The sequence below is a fragment of the Solea senegalensis genome, linkage group LG7 (assembly GCF_019176455.1).
Source record: "Solea senegalensis isolate Sse05_10M linkage group LG7, IFAPA_SoseM_1, whole genome shotgun sequence".
Classification (NCBI taxonomy): Eukaryota; Metazoa; Chordata; class Actinopteri; order Pleuronectiformes; family Soleidae; genus Solea; species Solea senegalensis.
This window is the reverse complement of record NC_058027.1, coordinates 18,217,058-18,239,420: the sequence shown is the minus strand read 5'-3', so window position 1 is coordinate 18,239,420 and position 22,363 is coordinate 18,217,058. Positions and strand designations below refer to the sequence as shown.

At 40.9% G+C, this 22,363-nt stretch overlaps 3 protein-coding genes across 6 annotated transcripts in view; 1 reads left to right on the top strand and 2 right to left on the bottom strand.

The window, feature by feature from the left end:
• The window catches only part of herc1 (HECT and RLD domain containing E3 ubiquitin protein ligase family member 1), a 46,869-nt gene extending 37,604 nt beyond the window's left edge, over window positions 1-9,265 (bottom strand). For all 4 annotated transcript variants that reach the window (XM_044030394.1, XM_044030395.1, XM_044030396.1 and 1 more), the window contains exons 1-9: window positions 9,039-9,265; window positions 4,083-5,059; window positions 3,429-3,524; window positions 3,141-3,335; window positions 2,329-2,640; window positions 2,111-2,207; window positions 1,574-1,717; window positions 1,329-1,456; window positions 461-605 (exon numbers count right to left, since the gene is read on the bottom strand). In XM_044030394.1, coding sequence (XP_043886329.1) covers window positions 461-605; window positions 1,329-1,456; window positions 1,574-1,717; window positions 2,111-2,207; window positions 2,329-2,640; window positions 3,141-3,335; window positions 3,429-3,524; window positions 4,083-5,033 — 2,068 coding nt within the window. In that variant the 5' untranslated portion in view covers window positions 5,034-5,059; window positions 9,039-9,265. The remainder of the gene's footprint in view (window positions 1-460; window positions 606-1,328; window positions 1,457-1,573; window positions 1,718-2,110; window positions 2,208-2,328; window positions 2,641-3,140; window positions 3,336-3,428; window positions 3,525-4,082; window positions 5,060-9,038) is intronic.
• Window positions 9,266-10,791: 1,526 nt separating this feature from the next.
• Window positions 10,792-21,713, bottom strand: dapk2a (death-associated protein kinase 2a). Its single transcript, XM_044030031.1, has 10 exons — window positions 21,669-21,713; window positions 19,010-19,726; window positions 18,760-18,847; window positions 16,643-16,864; window positions 15,512-15,650; window positions 14,490-14,619; window positions 13,597-13,672; window positions 13,140-13,292; window positions 12,990-13,035; window positions 10,792-11,821 (listed from the first exon to the last, which is right to left on the bottom strand). The coding sequence occupies exons 3-10, from the start codon at window positions 18,819-18,821 to the stop codon at window positions 11,165-11,167; spliced, it is 1,485 nt and encodes a 494-aa protein (XP_043885966.1). The 5' UTR covers window positions 18,822-18,847; window positions 19,010-19,726; window positions 21,669-21,713; the 3' UTR covers window positions 10,792-11,164.
• On the top strand, window positions 19,585-22,082 carry sh2d7 (SH2 domain containing 7). The gene is made up of 6 exons (XM_044030818.1): window positions 19,585-19,736; window positions 20,296-20,385; window positions 20,480-20,645; window positions 20,788-21,030; window positions 21,373-21,936; window positions 22,016-22,082. Exons 1-6 carry the CDS (start codon window positions 19,585-19,587, stop codon window positions 22,058-22,060), a joined length of 1,260 nt encoding a protein of 419 aa, XP_043886753.1. The 3' UTR covers window positions 22,061-22,082.
• Window positions 22,083-22,363: the final 281 nt, after the last annotated feature.

Genomic DNA, 22,363 nt, shown 5'->3' with positions numbered 1-22,363 from the left:
ATAGAAATGGCAGGGATGATCATTCGTACTACCTAAATAATAAGGTAGATATTGTACTGCCCTGACCTAAATTATGACAAACATGGTCTTACCAATAGTGTCAAAAAAGCCACTGATGCTGGTGAGAATACCAGATCGGGTGAGCAAGACAAAAAATCAGTTTTCTTCTTTAACCTGCCTTTGTGCTTCATAAACTTTAGAATATTTTTTTAAGACATCCAAAAGGTCAAAAAGAACCCCCTCCACTTTCAGTGGCAGTGGAATACAGATATCCTTGGAGTGGTCTTGATGAGCTGGGAATCAAACCCACCACATTAAAGTTGAAAGACAACTCGCTGTACCACTAAGTTGCAGTCGCCCTGTCACAAGTGTGTTTCAGTTGATACAGTAGCAGCTGTGAATGTTGAATATTGCCAGAGAGGGATTTCATAGACAAGAGAGACAGAGGGCAAGAACATACCATGTGAGAGGGCCAGGCAGTGACTGTCCCCTATAGAGATGTCCACCACCCTGGTGGTAGCCAGCTCCTCGATTAGTTTGGGTCTGAGGGCTGTGGCCTCAGAAGACCCACATCCGAGGCAGGCACCACAGCCCCAGGCATACACCTAAAATAGATGAGTAAGTTGGATTTATTTTTCAGGCTGCAAAATGTTTTTCTTCTTTCTACAGACAAAAACAACACTGATGAGGAGCAGAGTAAATCTTTTAGGTGAAGCCATGAAAAGAAGAACTAGACTTGAGGAATCACAGGGTAAATAACAATACCATACAAGCAATGTGGTAAATGTTTATCATGTCTTTTCTAAAATGACATTGCCAATCATTTAAATACAATACACTTTATGGCACACAATGACAGTATCACAATACAGTGCTTCTGTGATAGTCAATATAGGTCTAGACAATCTTAATAATACATCATGAATTTAACCTCACTTAAGAATACAAAATGAAGAATTGCATCATAATTTCGGCCAGTTTACTTTGGTTCATGTTAACCTTATAAAGTTGACATTAAGTCTTGATGCTCGTGAGTGAAATTGTTGTGAAATCGGTTTAGAATTCTGTATTTGTCCTGAATTAATTTAGACATCAGGTGACAGCTTCTTCATAATCAGATCTTATGAGTCAGGATGAAGATGTATTGATGTTTCAATATTTTGACCCACCTCCAATTACATTAAAATGTATTAGTTTATTATTCAGTAGGAACGCACAAACTTTATAAAAGCTTTATAATATTTGGGGGACACATTGAAGAAGAAACAAAGAAGAGCATACACAAAGTTTTTGGTCGAACCGCCCAGCACTAACAACACAGATCCTACCTGTCCAGTGGAGGTTAAGGCGAGAGACGACTGGCTTCCTGCACACACTTTCCTGATAAACATCCCCTGCAGGGCCTCCACTACTTTTGGCTTGTAAACCCGATTAGTGTCACCATGACCTAGTTTTCCTGTGGAAAAGACACACATGGATTTAATTTTATGAACTTTCAGTGGCACAAATTCACCTTTTAGTGATAGATAGATATTAAAGGGCCAACTATGTTCACATTTAGGGTTTACATTACCGTTGTCTCCACCTCCAAATGACCAAACAGTCCTTCCATCCTTCGACAGTGCAATCGTATGGGAGCTACCACATGAAACCTCTCCAACGTTGCTGATGTCTTTAACTAGCGTAGGAATGTTTCGGCTGTTGCTGTCACCATGACCTGTATTAACATAAAGATCATTACATTGTTTTTAAATGGACACAAAAATGAGAAGCTACATAGTCATTGAATCAATGACTGCTTGAATCAAGTGACACACATATTTTCAGAAGTTAACAGGGAGACTGGTCCACAATTTTATATAATTACATAATTTATTTCTAATATTTCAACTCAAGCAAATTAAGCTGTCTTTTTATTTAATCTCATGATGCTATAAGACCTCTGAAGGTCCCTGTGGTGTCCAGTGTTGAGGTCTTAGTGCACATCCCTGAACACCCTGATGCTAATCCAACATCCTCCAGGTCAAAATGTTAATTTCAGTTGATCGATAACAATCGCAATAAATCTCAGATAATTAAAGACCGAGTTTTGCTCAATTCAGAAACTTACCCAATCTTCCAAAATCCCCTTCACCCCATGTGTAGAGCTCTCCATCCTCACTGACTGCAGCACTGTGTCTGTAGCCAGCAGACACACAGACAACCACCTGACAAGAAAAAACAGAAACACAAAGGTTCACAACAAGATAAACCCAGTGAAAAAATAAGAATGTGAATCATGCAAATGATATGCCATGTGTCAGCCTTGGACACTGGATGGAACCCTACCTTCCCCTGCAGTGGACCCTGGATAAGTTTGGGGTATTTTTGTGTTGAGCTGTTCCCGTGACCCAGTTTGCCATAATCACCGTCACCCCAGCTGAACACCTCACCCTCCGTCGTGAAAGCCAGTGTGTGGCCATCTGAGCCCTTGGACGACGACACCTTCTTGATGGCACGGTGGGGTTCAAAGGTCAGCTTCTTGAGGGTTGACTGATTGTTGGAGTCCCCAAGGCCCAAGCGGCCATAGCTGCCTTTTCCACAGGCCCGGACGGAGCCATCAGAGGAGATCACAAATGTGCAGTACTGACCCGCCTCAATCTGCAGAGTATTGACACTTCATTAAAACTAAAAAAAATTTTGTATTGAATTACTTAAAAATAACACCTTTTTGGAGAAGAGAGGACGAGCTGACGACAGGTGTGATTGTATGAGGTTCCAACAAATGCCCTAAAATATTCTAGTTGAGAACCACGGAGTATTTAGATAATTTAAAAGTATGTTTCATAACATTCAAAGGCTAACAACAAAAAGCTGCAGTAATAGTCTTGCAAATTCACACAAGTGTGCAAGTCTCCTTGCTACTCCCTACTATGAAAAAGATTTGCATCAAGGTGTTTCAACGCTATATCAGCAGTAATTTGCATCTATCGTAGCACACCTGGATGCATGGAGTGAGAGTTATTTCAGGTTAAGAATGCTTCTCAAAATGTAAAAACGGATAACACAGCTGTGCTGCAGCAGAGGCCGCGTGCGTGAAACACACCCCGCGGCTGTGGGGACATCCTATAGAAAAATAAGCGACACGTGCATGAACTTACTGTCTGTGCATCAGCAAAGCTGGCAGCCAGCTTCGGCTGCAAGATCTTCTCCTGTGTTCCTTCCACGAGCTGATGGCTGCTATTGCTGCCCCACACATACACCTCGCAGGTCTCAGACACCACTGGTGCCTCGCCCGTCTGTATGTTGTCAGGACTCACACAGGTGCGAGAGTAGTCCGACGCCATTCTACAAACCTGGAATTTTTTTAAAATTAACCCAGTAATTTGAATACAAAAGAAACTTGAGGTCACCCTCACATATCTATATTAACCGTTTTCATATCTTACTTCTTCAAATAGGCAGAGTGCTGCCTCATACAGTGAGCACAGGCCATCAGGTGTCCGTGTGGGTTCCCGCCACTGGCTGCGATCAGCTGAGGAGCCCTGAGACAAAAAGTAAAATAAACTTAAATAACACATTTAAATTTGACAGGACCAAAAAAGTTCCACATTACGTTCTTGAAAACAGAAACTGATTTTTCACATGTAGTAATTATTCTTTTACCCATACCAATCTGCTTGTTTATTTGTTTTTAGCAGTATTACAGTAAATCTTCCTAAAGGATTTCCATTACATGTTGGGAAGGGATGTGTATAGGCAAAGGCACTGTTACCCCCTTATCTACAAGCTAGATAAATTATGTTTCTACATTTCTCTGTTTATCTCTCACGGAACACGTGTGTGTGTGTTTCCTCATGGTCACCCAAAACAAAACAGATTTAAAAGGATCCCAAGATCTTCAAGACTCAAGTAATTGATCTGCACTGAACTGGTTTAGAGTGCAATTCTAATTTGTATCCAGTCTTTAGTTGTCCAGCTACACTTTTCTGATGAACAATCCAGCTCTTTAAAAACAAGCAAATTGATGAAGCATGGCATTTAAGGCCTATTTGTAAGCTCCACGTTAAGAAAAGCTGTCCATTCATCAGATGTTGACTTACCAGAGACCGTCTCATTTGCATGAGGATGTTCATGAAACAATCATAGCCAATGAGGCCCTCCTGGTTCTGTAGCACCTTGTTCTGTTCCATGGTACTGACCACAGCTGCAGCGGCCAGAGCCATCTCAATCCACTCCAACAAGTAGCGCAGGGATCCTCTCTGAGAGGCCAGCCCTAACAAAAGCTCTGAGGCAAGGCGTCGCCCCAGAATATCTGCCCCAGAGTTTGGCATGGTCACCCCCTTAAGGAAGGTGGTGACCTGGGCCAGGCAATCCAGGCCCATTGGCGGGATCTTACTCTCATTAGCCAAAGAGAGTGGCGGCAGAGAGCTAACCACATCAATGGCTGTGTGAATGACATCATTACACAAGTTTATGTTGCCCCCAGGTACTCCACTAGGACTGGGTGGAGGAGGCATCATCCAGCTCTGGCGCAGGAGAGCAAAGAGAAGACTGAGGCCCGTGCGAACACCCATCTCAATGAGGGCATCAGTGCTGGAGCGTGGCCGCTCACTGACGGAGTGCAGATCAGCCGAGCCCGAGTTGTTCTCTGGAGAATGTGGCTGCTGCTTGACCTTTCCTTTGTCATGGTACTTGTTAGAAAGTGCATAGAAGATGCGCTGGAGCACCAGCACACGTTTGCGCAGTGCAGCAGCAAAGGGTGAGTCAGAGCAGACCATCTTGGCCAGAGCCAATTGGCTGCTGAGCAAGGCGTCCAGGTAGTGTTCCTGCTCATCGCTGGAGAGGGATTCCCGCTCAAAGTCAGGAAGCTGGGGGCCCTTCAGACATAGCACCTGCTGAGGCAGCAGCACAACCTCCTTGTTGGCTAGCAGTTTTGAGTAGAGCACCGAGACTCCCTCCCGTGTGGCTATCGACTCGCTGTCCTCGGATATCCATGAGCTGTTCAGGTGCTCCAGCCATTTGAGCTTCACCGGGGGGATCATTAAAGCCATGGCATGTCACTCTGGAGCCATCAGTCCTGAAATCAATCAGCAAAAATGATCAAATATGACAAATCAAATAAATTATTGTTGAAACTTTCTCATCAAACACTTAAGTTGAATCAAACGTATATACCAAATCTTTCCTCAAAGTACATTTTAAACTGGGTATAGAAACCTAATCTCAATAACTGTCCAACTGAAAAATACAAAATGTTTATTTCTGTTCACATTCAGTTCACATTCAGTTTTTAAGCTGCACTTCGATTTCAGTATGTTATGCAAGTAAATACCAATATTTGGTGCGGGGCGGTATACTGGTTCATAGCGAAACCTCGTATTTCTTTTTTTTAACCACAAGACTGAAAGTGAAAACTGAAAGCTGTGAAACCCTTTTCAGCGCTGCAACACACATGCTTAGCTGAAGAAGTAACCATGGTAGTAAATGCAGGAATGTGCAATTACTCGACTGCCTTAGCAAAAAACACGTCTGACAGTACAAAGAATGTATGCAGTTAAAATAAAAGACACACAACTGCACTGCTACCTCTCTCTCTCGCTTGTCCACTCACTCAATATGAGCACACACACACACACGCACACACACACACACACACACAATCAGGTGTGCCACTCCCTCTCTCGATCGACCACTCGCTCAATACGACCACTCGCTGGAGCACTCACTCACACTCATGCATAAAAAAGAAAAAATATGGCTGTACACATGATGAAACCATTGAAAGTATGAAAAATACCGCAATCTACATTTTTGGTCATACTGCTGAGAACAAGGGCATCATAACCACATCACTTAAGACAGATGATGATATATAACCTTATGAATAATTTGTCCCTGTTCTTTACAAACCTTATCAAATACAACACATGTTTACTCCGATGTAAAACCAATGTTAATGTGCACCATAAAGGAGTTTATACAGTATATATAATATCATTTGACCAGGATATGAACACAAGTTAACAGATGGTGTACATCATTTCCTCTGACTGCTGAATTATTTAGTTACTTATAAGCTGAAGGCATTTACTGATAACAATGATTATATTGCTCTTGCATCACCTATATAACAGTTTTGTTTGCTGTTCAGTGTATTAGAAGCAGAGCAAAACTTATCAAAAATTACATCGTCTTTTAACATGGTGGTCAAGTTAATAAGGTTTGCTGTAAAATGGCATTCAAGTTAATGAGGTTTGCGCTAACTATAGATGGTTACATTTGCTAAAACATGTTTTTTGAGTTATTTCATGTAGAAGAAATTCTCGTTCTTCATCAAGTGCTAACTCGTACTAGGCTGTACCACGGCAAAAACATTTTGGAATGAAACTGAGAATGAGAAATAAACAATTTTGTTGAAAGTCAGTTTGACAAATGTTATAAACCTATTCATTACCATTCGAGGTATGGACATAATTCCATGGACTTACTGGAATTCACCATATTGTCAACACTGCACACATGCTGACTTTTGCATGAGAGTACATAGTACACACTTTTCTTTCAAGAATCAATATATGGCTGTGCCTCCAAGTTCAACTGAACATACAGGATACAGGAATATTTCATACGGTTACAGCCTGTGCCGAGTGTGTATGTGTGCTTTTGTTTGTTTATTTTAAGGCTTTACAAAAAATCTACCTGAGCAACAAAGCGAGATATACACTTGTCAATGAGGTCCACAGGATTCACCAACAATGTTGACTCACCAACGACAGCTATTTATTTTACTGTGATAGCTCACATTCCCAAAGACAATACAGCTGACAAGGGAGATTGTAATGTAACATATTTCACAACAATACAGGGCAATATCACAAGAGGTACAAGATTATCAGCACCTATGCAAGCCCAGCCAAAGGAAATTGAAATGAAGAAAGATTTAACACTGAACAGAACACAAAAAAATTCCAGGTGGTCAGCTGATAACAATCAGATTATGGGAGCCACAAATATCCTTGGTGCTATTAGTGGGATGATAGCGTAGTAGTAGCAGTGTTTTACGCAATGTCTCTCTGAACTGGTAATCAGCCTGGAGTTTTCCACCAGACAGCCTCTTGGCTAAGAGGTGAAACTATTTTAACTATATTAAAGAAAGTCCAATGTCCTATATCTAAACTTTTGAGTTGCATGCAGATAGTTAGCTAAAGGTTTATATGCATGATCAGCAATAACTTATCAACCCTGAATCAATATAAAGCTGTCTTAATATTTGCTTATTTATAGGATTGGCTGGCTTACCTGCCTAGTTATTGCTTTTTTCTCTTGACATCAGCCTATACCAACCCTGATGTTAAGAGGAGGTAATTAAATACACTGGCAGAAAAGGGAAAAATTACAGGGTGCCAAAAGTGCCACTGGGCACTGGGCAGTCACTTGTTTTATGTTTACTTGCTTTTAATCTTGGCGTTCTAAGTGTAAAATGAATTGTTTAAATTGATTTACTTTGTATCAAAAAAGGAACCGGTAACAAAGTCCAGGTGTTAATATTGTAGTACCAACATTTTCTAATCAATACCCAGCCCTGGTAGTTGTGACCTCCAAACTTGCTGTACCACAAGTACATTTCACCCCATTACGTGTACTTTCTCATATTAAGGGGACACAAGGCTTTCGTAACATGATGTGATCTGAACTTTTTTCTCTCTACCTGCACAGTCAGAACAGCTGATCACAGGAGGGAAACATGCTCCTTTTTAAATGTTTAGGGTTGGGTTCGGTCACATTGGCTGCACTTTAAAATATTGTATCTATGTGTATATACTGTCATTTATTCTGAGCATGCCTAGGAAAAGGAGCAGTGACCAAGCAGTTTATATTAACTGTCTGGCAGTTGACACAGCAGTAGTATGACAAATCTGACCACGGAGAAAGAAAATCTGTAACATAACATGACAGCCCCATAAACAGCATTAAAAAGAATGTTATTCCAAATCCTTCATTGTACTTTTTTAGGGGGCATTTTGTATTCTGCAAAGAGACAGGTACTATCATGTTATCATTATATAATTGTCTTGTAATGTACTAACTATTGCTGAATAACTGTATCACGATATTACCATTACTGTGGGACATGTATTGTGTTTTGGGTAGCCCAATGAATTGGCTTTCAATTTATGCCATTTTCAATCAGTATTAGTCCATTATTATTTAATCCTCCAAATATCATTTATGCAAGTTAATTCATTTTTATTCTCAGAAACCATTCAGTATCTATTTTAAATACATAATTGCATTGCAGTGCAGACACAAAGTGCAGAATGGAGTGACAGAACCTTAAGTGCTGTCCAATTTTGTCTGTCATCTGCACGACCATGTCGACACTATGGTGTCTCATACCAATATATGGAATGTTGCTGTAAACTGACTATGTTCATTATCGAAAGCAGGGAACATGTTCTCTGTAGACATTTGAGTTAAATGAGTCTGCACTGATTTGAGGTTGGTGGTCAAAGCATTTAACACGGTTCACACTAAAATCGGTTATAGTTAGGTTAGCACGGCAGGTGAAACTGGAGCAGTGTCTGCATTTCTTGTATTTATTCTAACAGCGGTGGCCTGAGCCAGAGAGAGATGCTAACCTGTCTGCTGCTTTCTCAGGAGTGATGTCAGTGATCGGCAGTTAATTGTATGTCACAATCACCCGGGGCATTCACGAGGCTGCTGTTTATGGTATATAATATCTATCAAACAAACACAAGAAGGAAGAATAAGACTGACCAGGGCGGCTTTTTTACATTAGCTACCATTAGCTAACTTTTCCTCTGGTCACCCAACGAACATTAACGTCTCTGTCCATACCTGTACACATGACAGGCGGACAGCAAACATGCTACATTGTGGCAGATCAGAATATTCACAAAGGCCGACTCCAAACTGACGCTGCTGTTTGTTTGTTTTCCCCCACTGTAAACCACACCTGTTTATCTGCTGTATCATAGCACGTTAGCTTGCTAGCTCCAATTTCCTGACGCTAGCTACGATAAAAGCTCGCTCACCAGCAGAAGGCCTCCTCCTCCTCTCGCTCCTCTTCCTCTTCTTCACGTCTTCACACAGGACTCCAGTTTTGCTCCCTTGCATAAACACGACCAGTCCAGTCCAATCCGTGCTCTGCCAACGTTACCGTGAAAGGAGACAGTGCAGTGCATGCAACTCCATGCCTCGGCCCGCCTCTCTCCCTCTCTCTGTGAGTCCGGGCGGTGGTCTGTTGAGTCCAGCCCCTCAGTGAGCCCCAGCCCCGGCCTGTGACGCTGCTATGACCGACATACCTATCTGTCCATCTGTCTGTACGTCTGCTTGAGCGATACACAGTGAGCCTCGCAAACAAAAGACTCCACAATATGTTGTTGATACAGTGCTTGTAGTTGTATCCAACATAATGAGTGAATCATCCTGTATGCTGATAGCACGCACACTTTTGGAGTCATTAACTTATCATATTAGGGCTGCAATTTATCATTGGCTGTCAGTTATTAACTTAAGTTAGTTGTTATTCACATTAAACTATATATGGTGGGGGAGAGAAAAGGGAAAAGAGGGAGGCGAGGTAGAGACAGAAAAGAGAGACCATGAGCAAATACATAACAGTTGTATTGGGTTATAGGTTTAGACAAGACAGTTCTGAATCATAGATTCATAGTCCGATTACTTCTGCACGTATATGCTGAGTATATCATTCCCAGTCTTTGACCTGGAAGTAGAATGAGACAGCGTATAAACTGCAGTACTGTTGCCTGAAAAGAACAAACAACACAATGACATCAGCGAGAGTGAAAGCTACGGAGAAGACCCACTTTTGGTCTGACGAAGGGACGAGAAACGTCAACAGGAAAATGGTTCAATATGCACTACCTTATAGAGAGATATAGCGCCACCTATGGAGGCGGAGTCAGCTGGACACATGCATATTCAGATTATCATCATGCATTTATTTATATCTAAGGGTTGCATATGGCAGCTTTAATTTGTGACACTGAGACCTTGACAAGAATGTTTCTTTCTTAAGTAGAGCTGCAACAATTAATCTAATTTAATTTACATTGAAAATTGAAAAAGAGAAAACGGTTGGATAAACTTTTAAAAAAAAAAAATTAAATTGGCAATTAAGACCTCTGCATGACTGCATGATTGATTAGCCTTGAAGAATAAAATGCATTGTAATGTAAGGATTCACCGCAATATTAGTAATGTACATTAATTATATACAAAAATATTTTAAGACTTTAAATGTATGTGACCAACAATGCCACCTGACTGCAAAGGTGTTGTCATGTTTGTACAAACTGTTATAATTTCTAATATTGCACATTGAGGCTGAGTTCGGCTCTGTTTGTATTGAAAAATTATTTTTATTAATACATAAAACTTTGTAGTTCTTGAATTTATCCCATGCATTCATCTCTAATGGCAAATTAATGATATAAGAATACAACACTCACAGAGAGCTAAAATAAGTAATTGACAACCAAATTAATCACCCACTAAGCAAAGGACTTGTGGGGACATGATGTGATGCAATTGTGTGTGGCTTTTGTTGTTATCTTGCTTATCCAGACACAGAGGAACTCCTCCTGGACACTATCTGAGAGGCTCATTTTTATTTGGTTTTAAGAGCTGTTGATCCACAGCTGCTTCCTTCGGTAAATTCAAATGTGTTATTTTGTGACTTGTTGGTGTTCAAAATGATGCAAACTTACCAAATGAGGCAGCAGAAGACCACACAACTTCTATGTCCCCACAAGTTAAAAATACGGATTTTCTACATCCATCTCTATCTGCTCTGGAGTTTCAAAGCAACACAAACTTCAGTTTTCTATTGAAGAAGACTGAAAGCAGTGAACATACACTATTCTTAAGAGAATGTATCAACAGACCTAGGATGTTTTGTGTGTGAGCCTTTTGTTCAGTCGTTAAAAAATATGGTTTTACCTGCCTCTCACCTGCAAGTTCAAAGGGAGCACATGGCACACATTATATGTATTTACCTCATATCTACTCCATCGACTCCACGTTAAAAAAAAACGAATCAATACATTAAGATGTGTAAGAAAGTACTCATAATAATTACAGCATGAAAACATACAAAAAAAAGGTATTTTTAATTCATTTGTGCAGTTCTACATATTTATCGTTGCTGTCCAGGTTCAGTAAAGTCCAGGTTAATCCCAGACAGCAGCTCTCCACCACAGGAGCGGTTCAAAAGCTCTTTGAGCGCTTCATTCACATCATTATTGAAGACAGTGGAGAAGTTGCAGTTGGGATACCCGCCACTGCCTCCGTCCATGGGAAACGAAGCCATCACTTCCTGCACCCATTTCAGCTCGTTGCTGAGCTCCAGGCGCAGTGCGTCAAAGTTGTTCAGCCTCTCATTGTAACGGCTGCTGATGGCAGTGAGGCTGCAACTGAAGGCCTGCATGTCGTCCTGCAGGCCCCTCTTCAAGGCCTCAACCTTGCGGAACTCATAGCGGATTTGCGAGAGCTCATGGCGCACGCCTTCACTCTCCTCCTTGTACCAGGCCTCCTTGTCATTGTATATGGAGACCATGGCATCGATATCTTCCTGCAGGGTGTCATGTGCTGATGCCAGGTCAGTGAAGGAGCTCTCCATCTGGTCAATGTCCTCCACCACCTGAGCAAAGCGCTCAAAGTTTACATAAGTGTTGTTCGGGGGCATGCTGGAGTGGGACTTGATGGTGTACTCTCGCAGGCGCTTGGTCTTCAGCTGGCGCCGCTCCCGTTTCTTTGGCTCCAGGGTTTTATTTTCCTCCTTGTGCTCATTGGACTTTAGAGTTTTGAAAAACAGAAAAGGATTTTTGTCAGACAAGAAGAACTCTCGCAGACAGTACATTTATACTGAACATAACACAGACTTTTGATTACATAAGGTAAATTCAAAGATGTGAGTAGTAAAATGTCGTGTCACTCATGCAAAGATGCAACATTTGCTTTCTTGTCCTCAGTTTCGCGGATTGAAAGATTTCAACTCAACATTTTATCAGAAATGGACGACAAAGTTATTATTACAGTATGAGCACACAACAAGCAAACCAGATGGGGAAAGAGAGGGTGGGGTCATCAGGGTCTCCTCCCACCACATGAGATTGGACAGACACACATGCTTCAAAGGCACAGGTAGTCCGAGAATATCTCTCTATCTCTGAAAGGCTTCAGGCACACTGACACATTTTAATGCATTCATTGTCTAACTCTCTTTTAATAATAATAATAAGTAATAGTGACCTTTCCACTAAAGGGATGAGTACACAGTAGAGTAGCCTCTCTCACTCTGAACTGTCCTGTGATTGGTAGAAGTCTCTATCACTGACCACATTTTCCTAATGATCATTACACTGGCTTCCCAAAATATTGCTGTTCGTCTATAAAGCACTGAACGATTTCGCCCCAAAATACATTTCTGACCTGCTGGCTCACTAAGGTCATCTGGGTCAAGTTTGTGCTGTGTCCCCAGAACCAGGGCTAAACATGGGGTAGCTGCTTTTTTAGTCTGCTAAATTCAATTCATTCTATTAAATCTAGCCTGCGTCTAGAAAATCTTTAAATTGCTTTTAAATAAAATCAAAAGGATATCACTGCTGCACCTCAGCCATAACTTTTAGTTTTTAGTTACTTTAAATTAATTTTCTCCCTCATTCTTTTACCTCTCTATTGAAAGGTTTTATTGTGTTCTATTATGCCTTTTACATCTTTAATGCTGCTACTGCTGCAGTATTTCTCTTCCTTTTTTTATTGTAAAGCACTTTAAAATGCCTTGTTGTGTGCTTCATAAACTTGCCTTGCCTTGCCTAAGGCTGGAGACTGAGCCTGTAAATAGATCGCTTGACTTGCTTTATGGGACAGTATGACCAATGTCTGGTGTGAACAGGGCCAAAATGAAACATCTGAATATATCTATCTTTTACAACATGATTATAAAATAATGTTCATTTTACCTTGATCCACGGATGATTCAGAGCATCTTGAATCGTCAATCTTTTCCTGTTAAAGAAAAAGAAAATAATTGACTTGACTCTGCACAGAGTTGTTACGTGAACCATTAAAGAAGTAAAACAACAGAGTTTAACCTCCTTCAACCCCTTCACCTTATATCTTTCTCCAGCAGCTGGCTGATGAACCTCTTGGCCAGAGCACTGGTGTGACAAAAAAACTCTTCATCAAACTCATAATTTACGGCTGAAATGTTTGCCAGGGTGTCCTGTTTGGTCTCCCCCAGAAAAGGTGAGGCACCGCTCAGCCTGGAGGACGAGAGAAAATTGGGAGGATCATCAGTTTGTCCTCCTGTTTGAAGGAAGCTATAAATAACGTCCCCTTTCAGTCCTGACATTAAAATCCATCCTGACGGATCTGATCACAGTGTTGTTGCTCTGTTGTAACGTGAAATGACGTTTTAACGGTTAGAAAAAGGAGATTATGTGCAAATCAGTGAATCGGATTTGAAGATGCTTTCAGCATGTTCACACCTGAACTCTGAACTGATCACTCAGACAGATGTTAGTGCCAGGTCTGAACGGGATCTGTGCTGATTGTGTTTCAAGTTACAGGATGTAGGTGATGACCCCGATGCTCCACATGTCTGCTTCGAGTCCCAGTGGCTCGTAGTTGACAATCTCTGGAGCTAAAGAAGAAAATGAACATTAGTGGACAGACACACACACACACACACACACACACACACACACACACACACAGGCATCTGTGATGTCTGCCTGAGTCATCTATTATCACTTTTTAGCAGCAGCTTTAGCATCAGTGGGTGAACATGCATGTTACTAGAGGTGCTATAGTAGTTGTTTGCCTTCTCGGAGACGCACATAACTGCTCGTACAACGTGCACTTAAAAGGAATTTAGTGTTCAAGAGAATAAAAACAATTGTTGAACAATTATTGACTTAAATCAATGGTTCTGAAACTTTTTATACCAAGTACCACCTGAGAAAATATTGAGCTCTCCAACTAACACCATTATCGCCAAAGTTAAGATACAGAGGTGTAAATAGGTCAAGCGAAGTCCACTTTGGAGGCAGATTTATTCCCAATAAGATCATTTGCTCTCTCATCATCCCCCTCTTCCTCACATGTAGTGAAATTAGATTAAGATGAAGCAAGAGATAAGGTGACTCTAATTACTATAATTTAATTTTATAATTTACTCCGATCACATACCCTTGTATATACAGTAGAACAGCATTTATGATTGTCCTCCAAGTATCACCAGTACCACTTATAATGGGCATGACAGATAGATGGTAGAACATGTACTGTACAGAATGAAAGCATGTATGAATGTATGAGTGAATAGCAAAGTGAATGTGAAAGGCCAAACTACAGTGTAAGCAGTCATCAAGAATGTACATTGTTTTGAACACAATATCTTGAGACAGACACGTAACTGTCTGTCGACTGGCTCTCACCTGGCAGTACAAACATCTTACCTACAAACTCAGGTGTCCCGAAGATGTTTTTGAACTCAACCCCAGCTTCAATCTTGTGAGCCAGACCGAAGTCAATGAGTTTGATTCTGGGCAGTGGGACGTTCTTGTCCAGGAGCATAATGTTCTCAGGCTGGAGGCAAGAGAGAAACAAGAACTGTTACACTGTTTCCTTTACCTTTGTTAAACTTTTCTACTGCAACCAAAACCGGATCAACACACGTTTTTAGAGAGGGTTTGCTAGTTTGTATTAGTTTTAGCTTTTTATAAATGCTTAGTTTTATTTTAGTTGTTTTTTTGTGATATGGAGTATTTGCCATGTGCAAGATTCAAAAAGGTCATAATAAGTTTTGTGTCATTAAAAACCCAACGATAGATGCAGTTTTAACCCTTGGTAAATTGCCACGGTAATAATACATAACTACAAAGATAAATTTACAAAGACGAAACCTAAGCACATTTTTGATACAATTTTTATTTCAGTTAACAAAAGTTATTTCAGTTATTTCAATTTTAGTTTTTGTTATTTCTTTAGTTTTCGTGAACTAAAATAACCTTGCAACGCGCACACATTTTTCTCCACCTGAAAGCTGCTGCTCCAGAACTTGTACTAAATGGACCCTGTGGTGATAATCTGTGGTCACAGCCACTGTTGAAAGTGTGTCACATGTTTGGCAGCTGCTCATCATCAACTGAAAGAACCTCAGGAAAACAACACGGATTATGTAATTTACAGGACTGTCTGCTGCTGTTGTTGTTGTTGTTGTTGTTGTTGTTTACTGGCATTTGTTTACATTAAAACCACCGTGAAGTGTGGAGGCAGGAAGTCCACGCCATGTGTGATGGGTTTTTATCTCTTTTTAAGTGTAATATAAAGATACAAATATTGTATATTATCATGAAGTGCTGAGCTCTGCTGAGTCATAGTGAGCAAGAAAACAAGCTTTTAAAGCTCTAATGAAATGTCATGCTTCAGTCAGCTCATGACGAGGCTGCTGCTGGTGACATGTCTGGTTCACACAAACCTTGAGGTCAAAGTGGGCTATTTTTCTTGCGTGGAGGTAGTTGACGCCCTCGAGGATCTGCTTGATGAACTGTGTGGCCTCTTCCTCGCTCAGTGACTCCTTTTGTGCCAGGAAGTCAAACAGCTCACCACCTGAAACCCTGAAACACAGACACGGATCATATTATCTTGGCGCGGTCACACTTCGACACTCCGACATGACAAATCAGCCGAGAAGCATGTGGCGATATGACTGTAGGGAGGGCTGCTCACGCTGCACACTCTGAGCCAAAACACACTGAAATAGCTTTCGTCATCACAACTTTATAATCCCACGACATGAAGGCATGACACAGTGAGTATTATAGCTGTCTGATGAAGAGGGGGCAACAGTGACCCAGTGGTAGAGCAAGATGCTTTTAAACCTAAAGGTCAAGGGAATTATAATTCCCACATTTGCTAGTCTACATGCCAGTGTGTCCCTGGTAAACTCCAAGTTGCTCCGGGCAGCTGTGTCGACAGCGTGTGACTGTGTATGAAAGATGTGTCCAGATAGTGATGTGTGTGAGTGAATGGGTGAATGACAAAACTGTAGTGTAATGCAGCTTTGAGTGGTCATCAAGACTAGAAAAGTGCTATATAAATTCAGACTATTTATCATCTACCGGTTAAAAGTGTCTCTAATATTAATAATAATTAATATTGTTGTTTTTCACTTTCACATTAATTAAGGTTTTTAACCAACAATCATTCTGATCACTATACCAAATATGCGTTAACTTTTTGTATTTTAGTCATTTAAAATAAATGTTATAGTTTACTTAATAACAAATAATTATTTTGTCTATGATAAAATTTCCTTTTGAGGGTTAACAAGAATATAATGTTTTTATGATTAATCTTTATACAGTGTAAAATGTCTATAATGTTGCTGGGGTGTTTTTTTTGTTAATGTTGAACATTATTTTGCTCATTCATTGAGAAAACACTGCCATGCACAGGAAAACCAGCAAAATAAAATTATGACCAGAGGGTAATGGGGGGGTGAATAGTAAAATATGCAATTGTGAAGCCATTAATTGTATGATTTTATATCCTAACAACAGTGGGATCAAACTACTGTATGCCATTTGTATGTGTTACAGACACTCACAGCTCCAGGATCAGAACCACATCTGTGCGATTCTCGTAGACATCGTGAAGCGTGACGATGTTGGCGTGTTGAATCTGCTGCAGGATGTTCACCTCCCGCTCAATTTCCTCCCGCCGCACTCCCCGAGAGCTGGCCATGCTCTGGCGCTTCTTGATGAACTTGGCGGCAAACTGCAGTCCTGTGCTCTTCTCTGTGCATTGCTTTACAATAGCAAACTGACCACTGATGGAGGAGAGCAAACAAACACTCAAATTACACATGTTAACATGAACACACAGATCAGATTATTTGATCATCCAAGTTTACTGCAAACCCAGTCCTTGATGTTTGTTTTCTTAGAGTAATGAATTTCCCTGTGACAAAATTATGTTTCATGTACAGACACAATTAGAAAGTGGTGATGAGATAAGTGGAATCGCTAACTTGAACGTGGGCTTCTTAATCGCAATATTAGTTACCGGCACTTCTAGGTTGTCTGTCCAATATTCATTATTATGGCCCAGAATAATCGTTTTGTTTCTAATGTCTGGAGGAGGGATCTGCAACCTGCGGCTCGAGAGCCACATGTGGCTCTTAAGACCACTCTGCAGTGGCTCCTTCTGTGTGTCACATTCAGTGTCTAAGTCAAATGCGATATTAAAAACCTTGACAATCTTGCGTGGATCTCTGTATGTGGATCCACATACTTAGGCCAAGCATAAGTACTTTTTCCTCAAACTTAAACTACATAAATCTTTTGATTTGATTAATTTCGACAAACAATGGAAGGACGAGGTCAACATAATACTGTTTTATTTCAAGGTAGTTTTTCTCTCCACTTTATAAGAGGTTCTTTTTATAGTCCTTAAATTTCAGAAATGCAACAAACTATTATTTATAGTTTACCTGTATAAAAAACTTTATACATTATTATCTTCATTTTATGAGTCGAATGGGATATTTTCATACTAATGTGTGCAGACCCCTGGTCAACAAGTTCAGTTATATTCACTGACTTCTTGCCACATTTGTGTCCTGGAGGAAGCGTAATAACAGGACACCAAATAAAATGGACTGTGTGCTTTAAGTGTAAATCATAGTTGGAAATGTTAAGGATAATCAAAATATATAAAAGTTGACAAAAATGTGAAACAAAAGTCCAGTTTTTTTTTAGTTATTTTAATATGGACTAATACTACTATACTACATATATATATATATATACATATATAGTACATATTTGCATAGTCTGTTTAATGGCTTGTTTTCTAATAAACTGTCATGTGGAGGAGAGATGATCAATTTCAGTGGGCGGGGGCAGGATGTGATGGATGGAATCACCCTTACATCAGCGCACGCCACAGAAACCAGAGATAAACTCTGTCCAGATGCTTCTTCAATGAGTGCATGGCCATGACAGCAGCAGCAGTGGTTTGAGGAGGCTATTTTCAATATGCAGTGTGTAAAGCGTTTTTAGGATGCGTGTGTGTGTGTGTGCCTCACTGTGACAGAATTAGATGGTTGTGAATTAGTCTATGGTTTGAATGAAATGTTCAAAAGATATTTGCTCGGTTGGATGAACAGCGTGAGGAATTTTGAAAAAAATGAAGTCCTTTTACTTAATAACATAAAAAAGTCAAACATTATCAGACTCCATACATTTTATTTCTGGTTTGTAAACTAATACTCTACTTCCTGGTCCTGGCACAGCTAAAAATAGACGAGTCTTAAAAAAGCAGCTCGACAGTTGTCACCATACCTCTAGTCCTCTAAACTACAGCCTGGTTTTTTACTTCTCCTTATATCGTATAGAAACCTCAAATATTGATGATCAGTCACAGGAGATGCTCTGTCGCACTGCTTAAACAAACATTTTACTGACGCAGGAGCACTAGTTAGTGATTTAAAGGCATTTTCATAATAGTCTGATAACAAGTGACCTACATACTAGTTACTATCTAACCTCTCATTTGCATGACGGTGCCTTTTATCAATATGTTACATAAAAAGAGAGCTGTATGACACAAAGCCAGTCAAACAAATAAATATTAATGAAAGTACAGTAAGTGCTGTAGGTGTTTCTTTATCATGATTACCATCCCATATAATACTGAGAATACTGAGAAAGAGATCTGTACCTTCCCAACTCTTCGCCGATTTCATAGAAATCCTCCACTTTCTGTTGTTTGAATAAATCCATGTCAGCGAAGGTCAGTGACTGTTAACCTGCAACAACAGACACACTTACTGCTACTGTCACTATCACTGTAAAACGTAACTGATGAGAGAATTAGTTAGTCAGGCTAAACACTAGAAAATGTGTTAATATCATAAAATATATATATATATATATAAAAAACACAACAAGTTGAGTGAATAGATTATTACCACATTAGATGTTTCCATGTGCTTCATGTCCTCCCCCTGGTCCTGCTCTGTCTCTGTGATGTGTGTGTGTGTTGACAACAACAGAGTCTCATGCCTAACCCCAACCATCAGGGGGCAGTGCTGTCCAGCATGCACATGCAGAACTTAATTCAGAAAACCACAAATACAATAGGAGACAGCAGTGTGCAGAACCCCATTCAAAAAACAACACATTTAGCAAGAGGCACTGGCATGCTGACTTTTATGTTGTGTTTGTTTTAATTATTTGCCTCTGAAAGGTTCATTTTTAAGACGCGGTGGTGTGAGTATCTTGTCTTGAACCCAAACATAAACATGTGGCTCCCTATAATCAACAACTAAAATAAAAAAGCAAACCCACAGTGAAATCAACTGTGTGATGATTATGGGAGCAGGATGTGGGATAGTAAAATGAAGCTGATAGGAGAGTCACAGGTGAGTCAGTTGAAACAATGGCAACACTCAGCACAGTGGAAAGGAGTCAGTCAAATGAGGTGCGTCGTCATCCCTCACACAGCAGAGAGTAGAGTTAGTGAGCTCCCGAACACAGCGGCAGGATGGAGAAGAAGGTGTCTGTCGACCTGCAGCCAGAGAATGAGGGTGGCTTGAAGGAGCTGGTGCTCAGGTGGTTCATTGAGACGCAGACCCAGGCTCTCATCCTCAACAACGGAAACTTCCCGGACTGGTTTCATGGCTTTGCTGCGAGAAAGTAAGAAACACAGAGAAGAGAGGAGTGTGAGAAATGTATTCATTTCCTTTTTTGTTTTGGCCTTGTGAGCTTTTAATAGACTATTGTTTCAAGTTTTATCTGCCTTTTCTGTGTGGTTACTGATAATTCCATAATAACCTTTTAGCACAATGTCACTCTATAAAATGTTATGAAAAAGAATTCAACTTCTGCACTTTTTCGAGACTTTATAAGAAATCTGAACATCTGACCAATCGTTGGTCATTTCAGCGAGAGAGGTCACTCTAGAACTTGATTTACACTATGCTGAAAGGTTATAATGGCATTATCGATCAATAACCACATAAAGCTGTGTCTGCAAATCCACCGCTGACAGTGTTTTTAATAGTTTGATTTGTAAGGACTGCACTTGCTTCTTGTTTGGATAATCAACACATTTGATAGGATTGATGATTCTGGTCGTAACAGGATTTAAAAGGGTCAGCAGAACTTTGTCTCACTGTGGACAGCGGTGTCATGGGAGAATGGGAGTTGGTCTTTTGTGAACCTGTAAATCTCTCACTCACTCTCTCACGGTCAGGGAAGCAGAGGACTTGCTGAGAGATAAAGCTCTGGGCTGTTTTCTCGTTCGCCTCAGCGACAAAGCCATCGGTTATATCCTGTCCTACAGGTGAGATAAACAATGGTTCCCGATCAGTGATAAAAATCGTTTCTGCTGCGTCTGTGATGCGCCTCACTGTTGTCATTGATTTGCATTTCCAAAGGGGCCTTGACAGGTGCCGCCATTTTGTCATCACCCAGAAGCAGGACGGCCACTTCGTCATATCAGGAGACTGCCAGTCGTACCACAGTGTTACAGAGGTGATCGAGCACTACAGGGTCAGCCCAATTCAGCCATTTGGAGAACACCTGACTTCCAGCTGTTCTCAGGTGAGGAGGGTGGAGCCGTGAACCCCCACTTCTCCATCATCCAACTTTATTTATAAAACACCTGCAGAATGGGGGCAGAGAGTGAAAGGACAAAATGGGCGGCAACTCTGTCAACATTAATAACACTGTCTAATTTTTTTAGGAGAGCACAGGTGAACTGTATGATGTGGTGAACTACACTTCCAAAGGGAAGTCAGGGGTGAGTGTCCAGGCTCTGCGGGCTCTGTGGGACCAGAAGAAACACCATCAGAGGGACTCGGGTCATCACCACAGTACTCAGCAGCCGAACAGCTCGTCTGTAGCACAGCTACCTGCTCTGCTTCTAAAATCTAACAACAGAAAATTGACTGGGACAGTGTCCATGGGTGCAGTGTCCCTCACTCAGGTAGGACTTTCATCAAAACGAAAGACAGATGACATAACATGGGGACCACATGACCAGGTCACCAGGGTCAAATGACCTGTGCTAATGCAGCATGGTTTTTCAGGAGAAAATATTGTTCTTATACTTTTCTCTTTTCTGCAAGTGATGGGAAAGGTTACGTTATTTATTTCATGTGGAGGATTAAGCGGTAAATGATGAATGAATGAATGAATGAGTCATTGGAAGTTTTAGCCTGAGGTGACACAGGAAGTGATGGTAACTGCCGCTGCACTTACACATGCAATCCAAGCAGTACACACTGCTGACTAAAAGTGAGTTCTGTGTTGGTGTGGTGTTTTTCAGGGTGCACCTCCACTACCAAAGAGGGGTGTTACTCTGGGCTTGTCTCTGAGGGAATCTTTACCAGACAAAACATCAGTACGACAGCGAGGAAGCACCAGCTCATTTCTAGGGGATCTGTGTCCACCTGGAAGAACCTGCTCTGACCTGACACAGGCTGAGAGCAGGAGCATGTCTTTGCAGTCTCTCCCACAGCTGGACAACGACAAAATGGAGGAGGAAGAGGAGGAGTACTCTAACAAGCTGCAATTCACAACATCAGGAGCCATTTTTTCTCCCACACCTCTAAAGACAGTCACCTGCGACAACTACTCCCTCCATAAGCCGTGCGATGATCTGGGAACACTAAGGTCCAACCCCTTGTACGAGACGTCTGAGGCGCCCGTTGAGAGTTCAGCTCAGCAGGTTAAGGGCTTGTACGCCGAGGTCCTCACAAGACCAACACCTGCCGGCCTACCTGATGACACCTATGAGCAGATCCCTGGAAAGGCCTCTGCCACTGTCCACAGCAACACCTACGCGTCTCTGGATGATATGAAGAAGTCTAAATCCACCTGGGGGAAAAATGTGAGTGAGACACTGTGACCACTGAGATGTTGGTACAGAACCGTCCTCACATCTTGTCTTATCATCTTTTTTTTTCCAGAACATGACATGGAAGAAATTCCTTCCTGAATACAAGAAGAAATAAAGGTGAGAAACAGGACTCAGCACAAGGATGATTCTGCTGCAGAAATAAAATAAATTAGTATAATGCTATATTTGTATTTTAAGTATGAAAGCATAGAATGTTCACAATAGAACTTTATGGCATATTCACTTCATTTTCATGTTTTCTGTTGCATGAAATTATTTTTGGAGAATGGATTAATGTTGTTGTTGTTGTTGCTGGTGGTGGTAGTGATATTTTGTGGCTGTGATGACTTTTGAGGTAATAATACTGAACTGTGTATTTGTGTCTGTCACTGAACAGTTCACCTTTAATTTCTGGAAA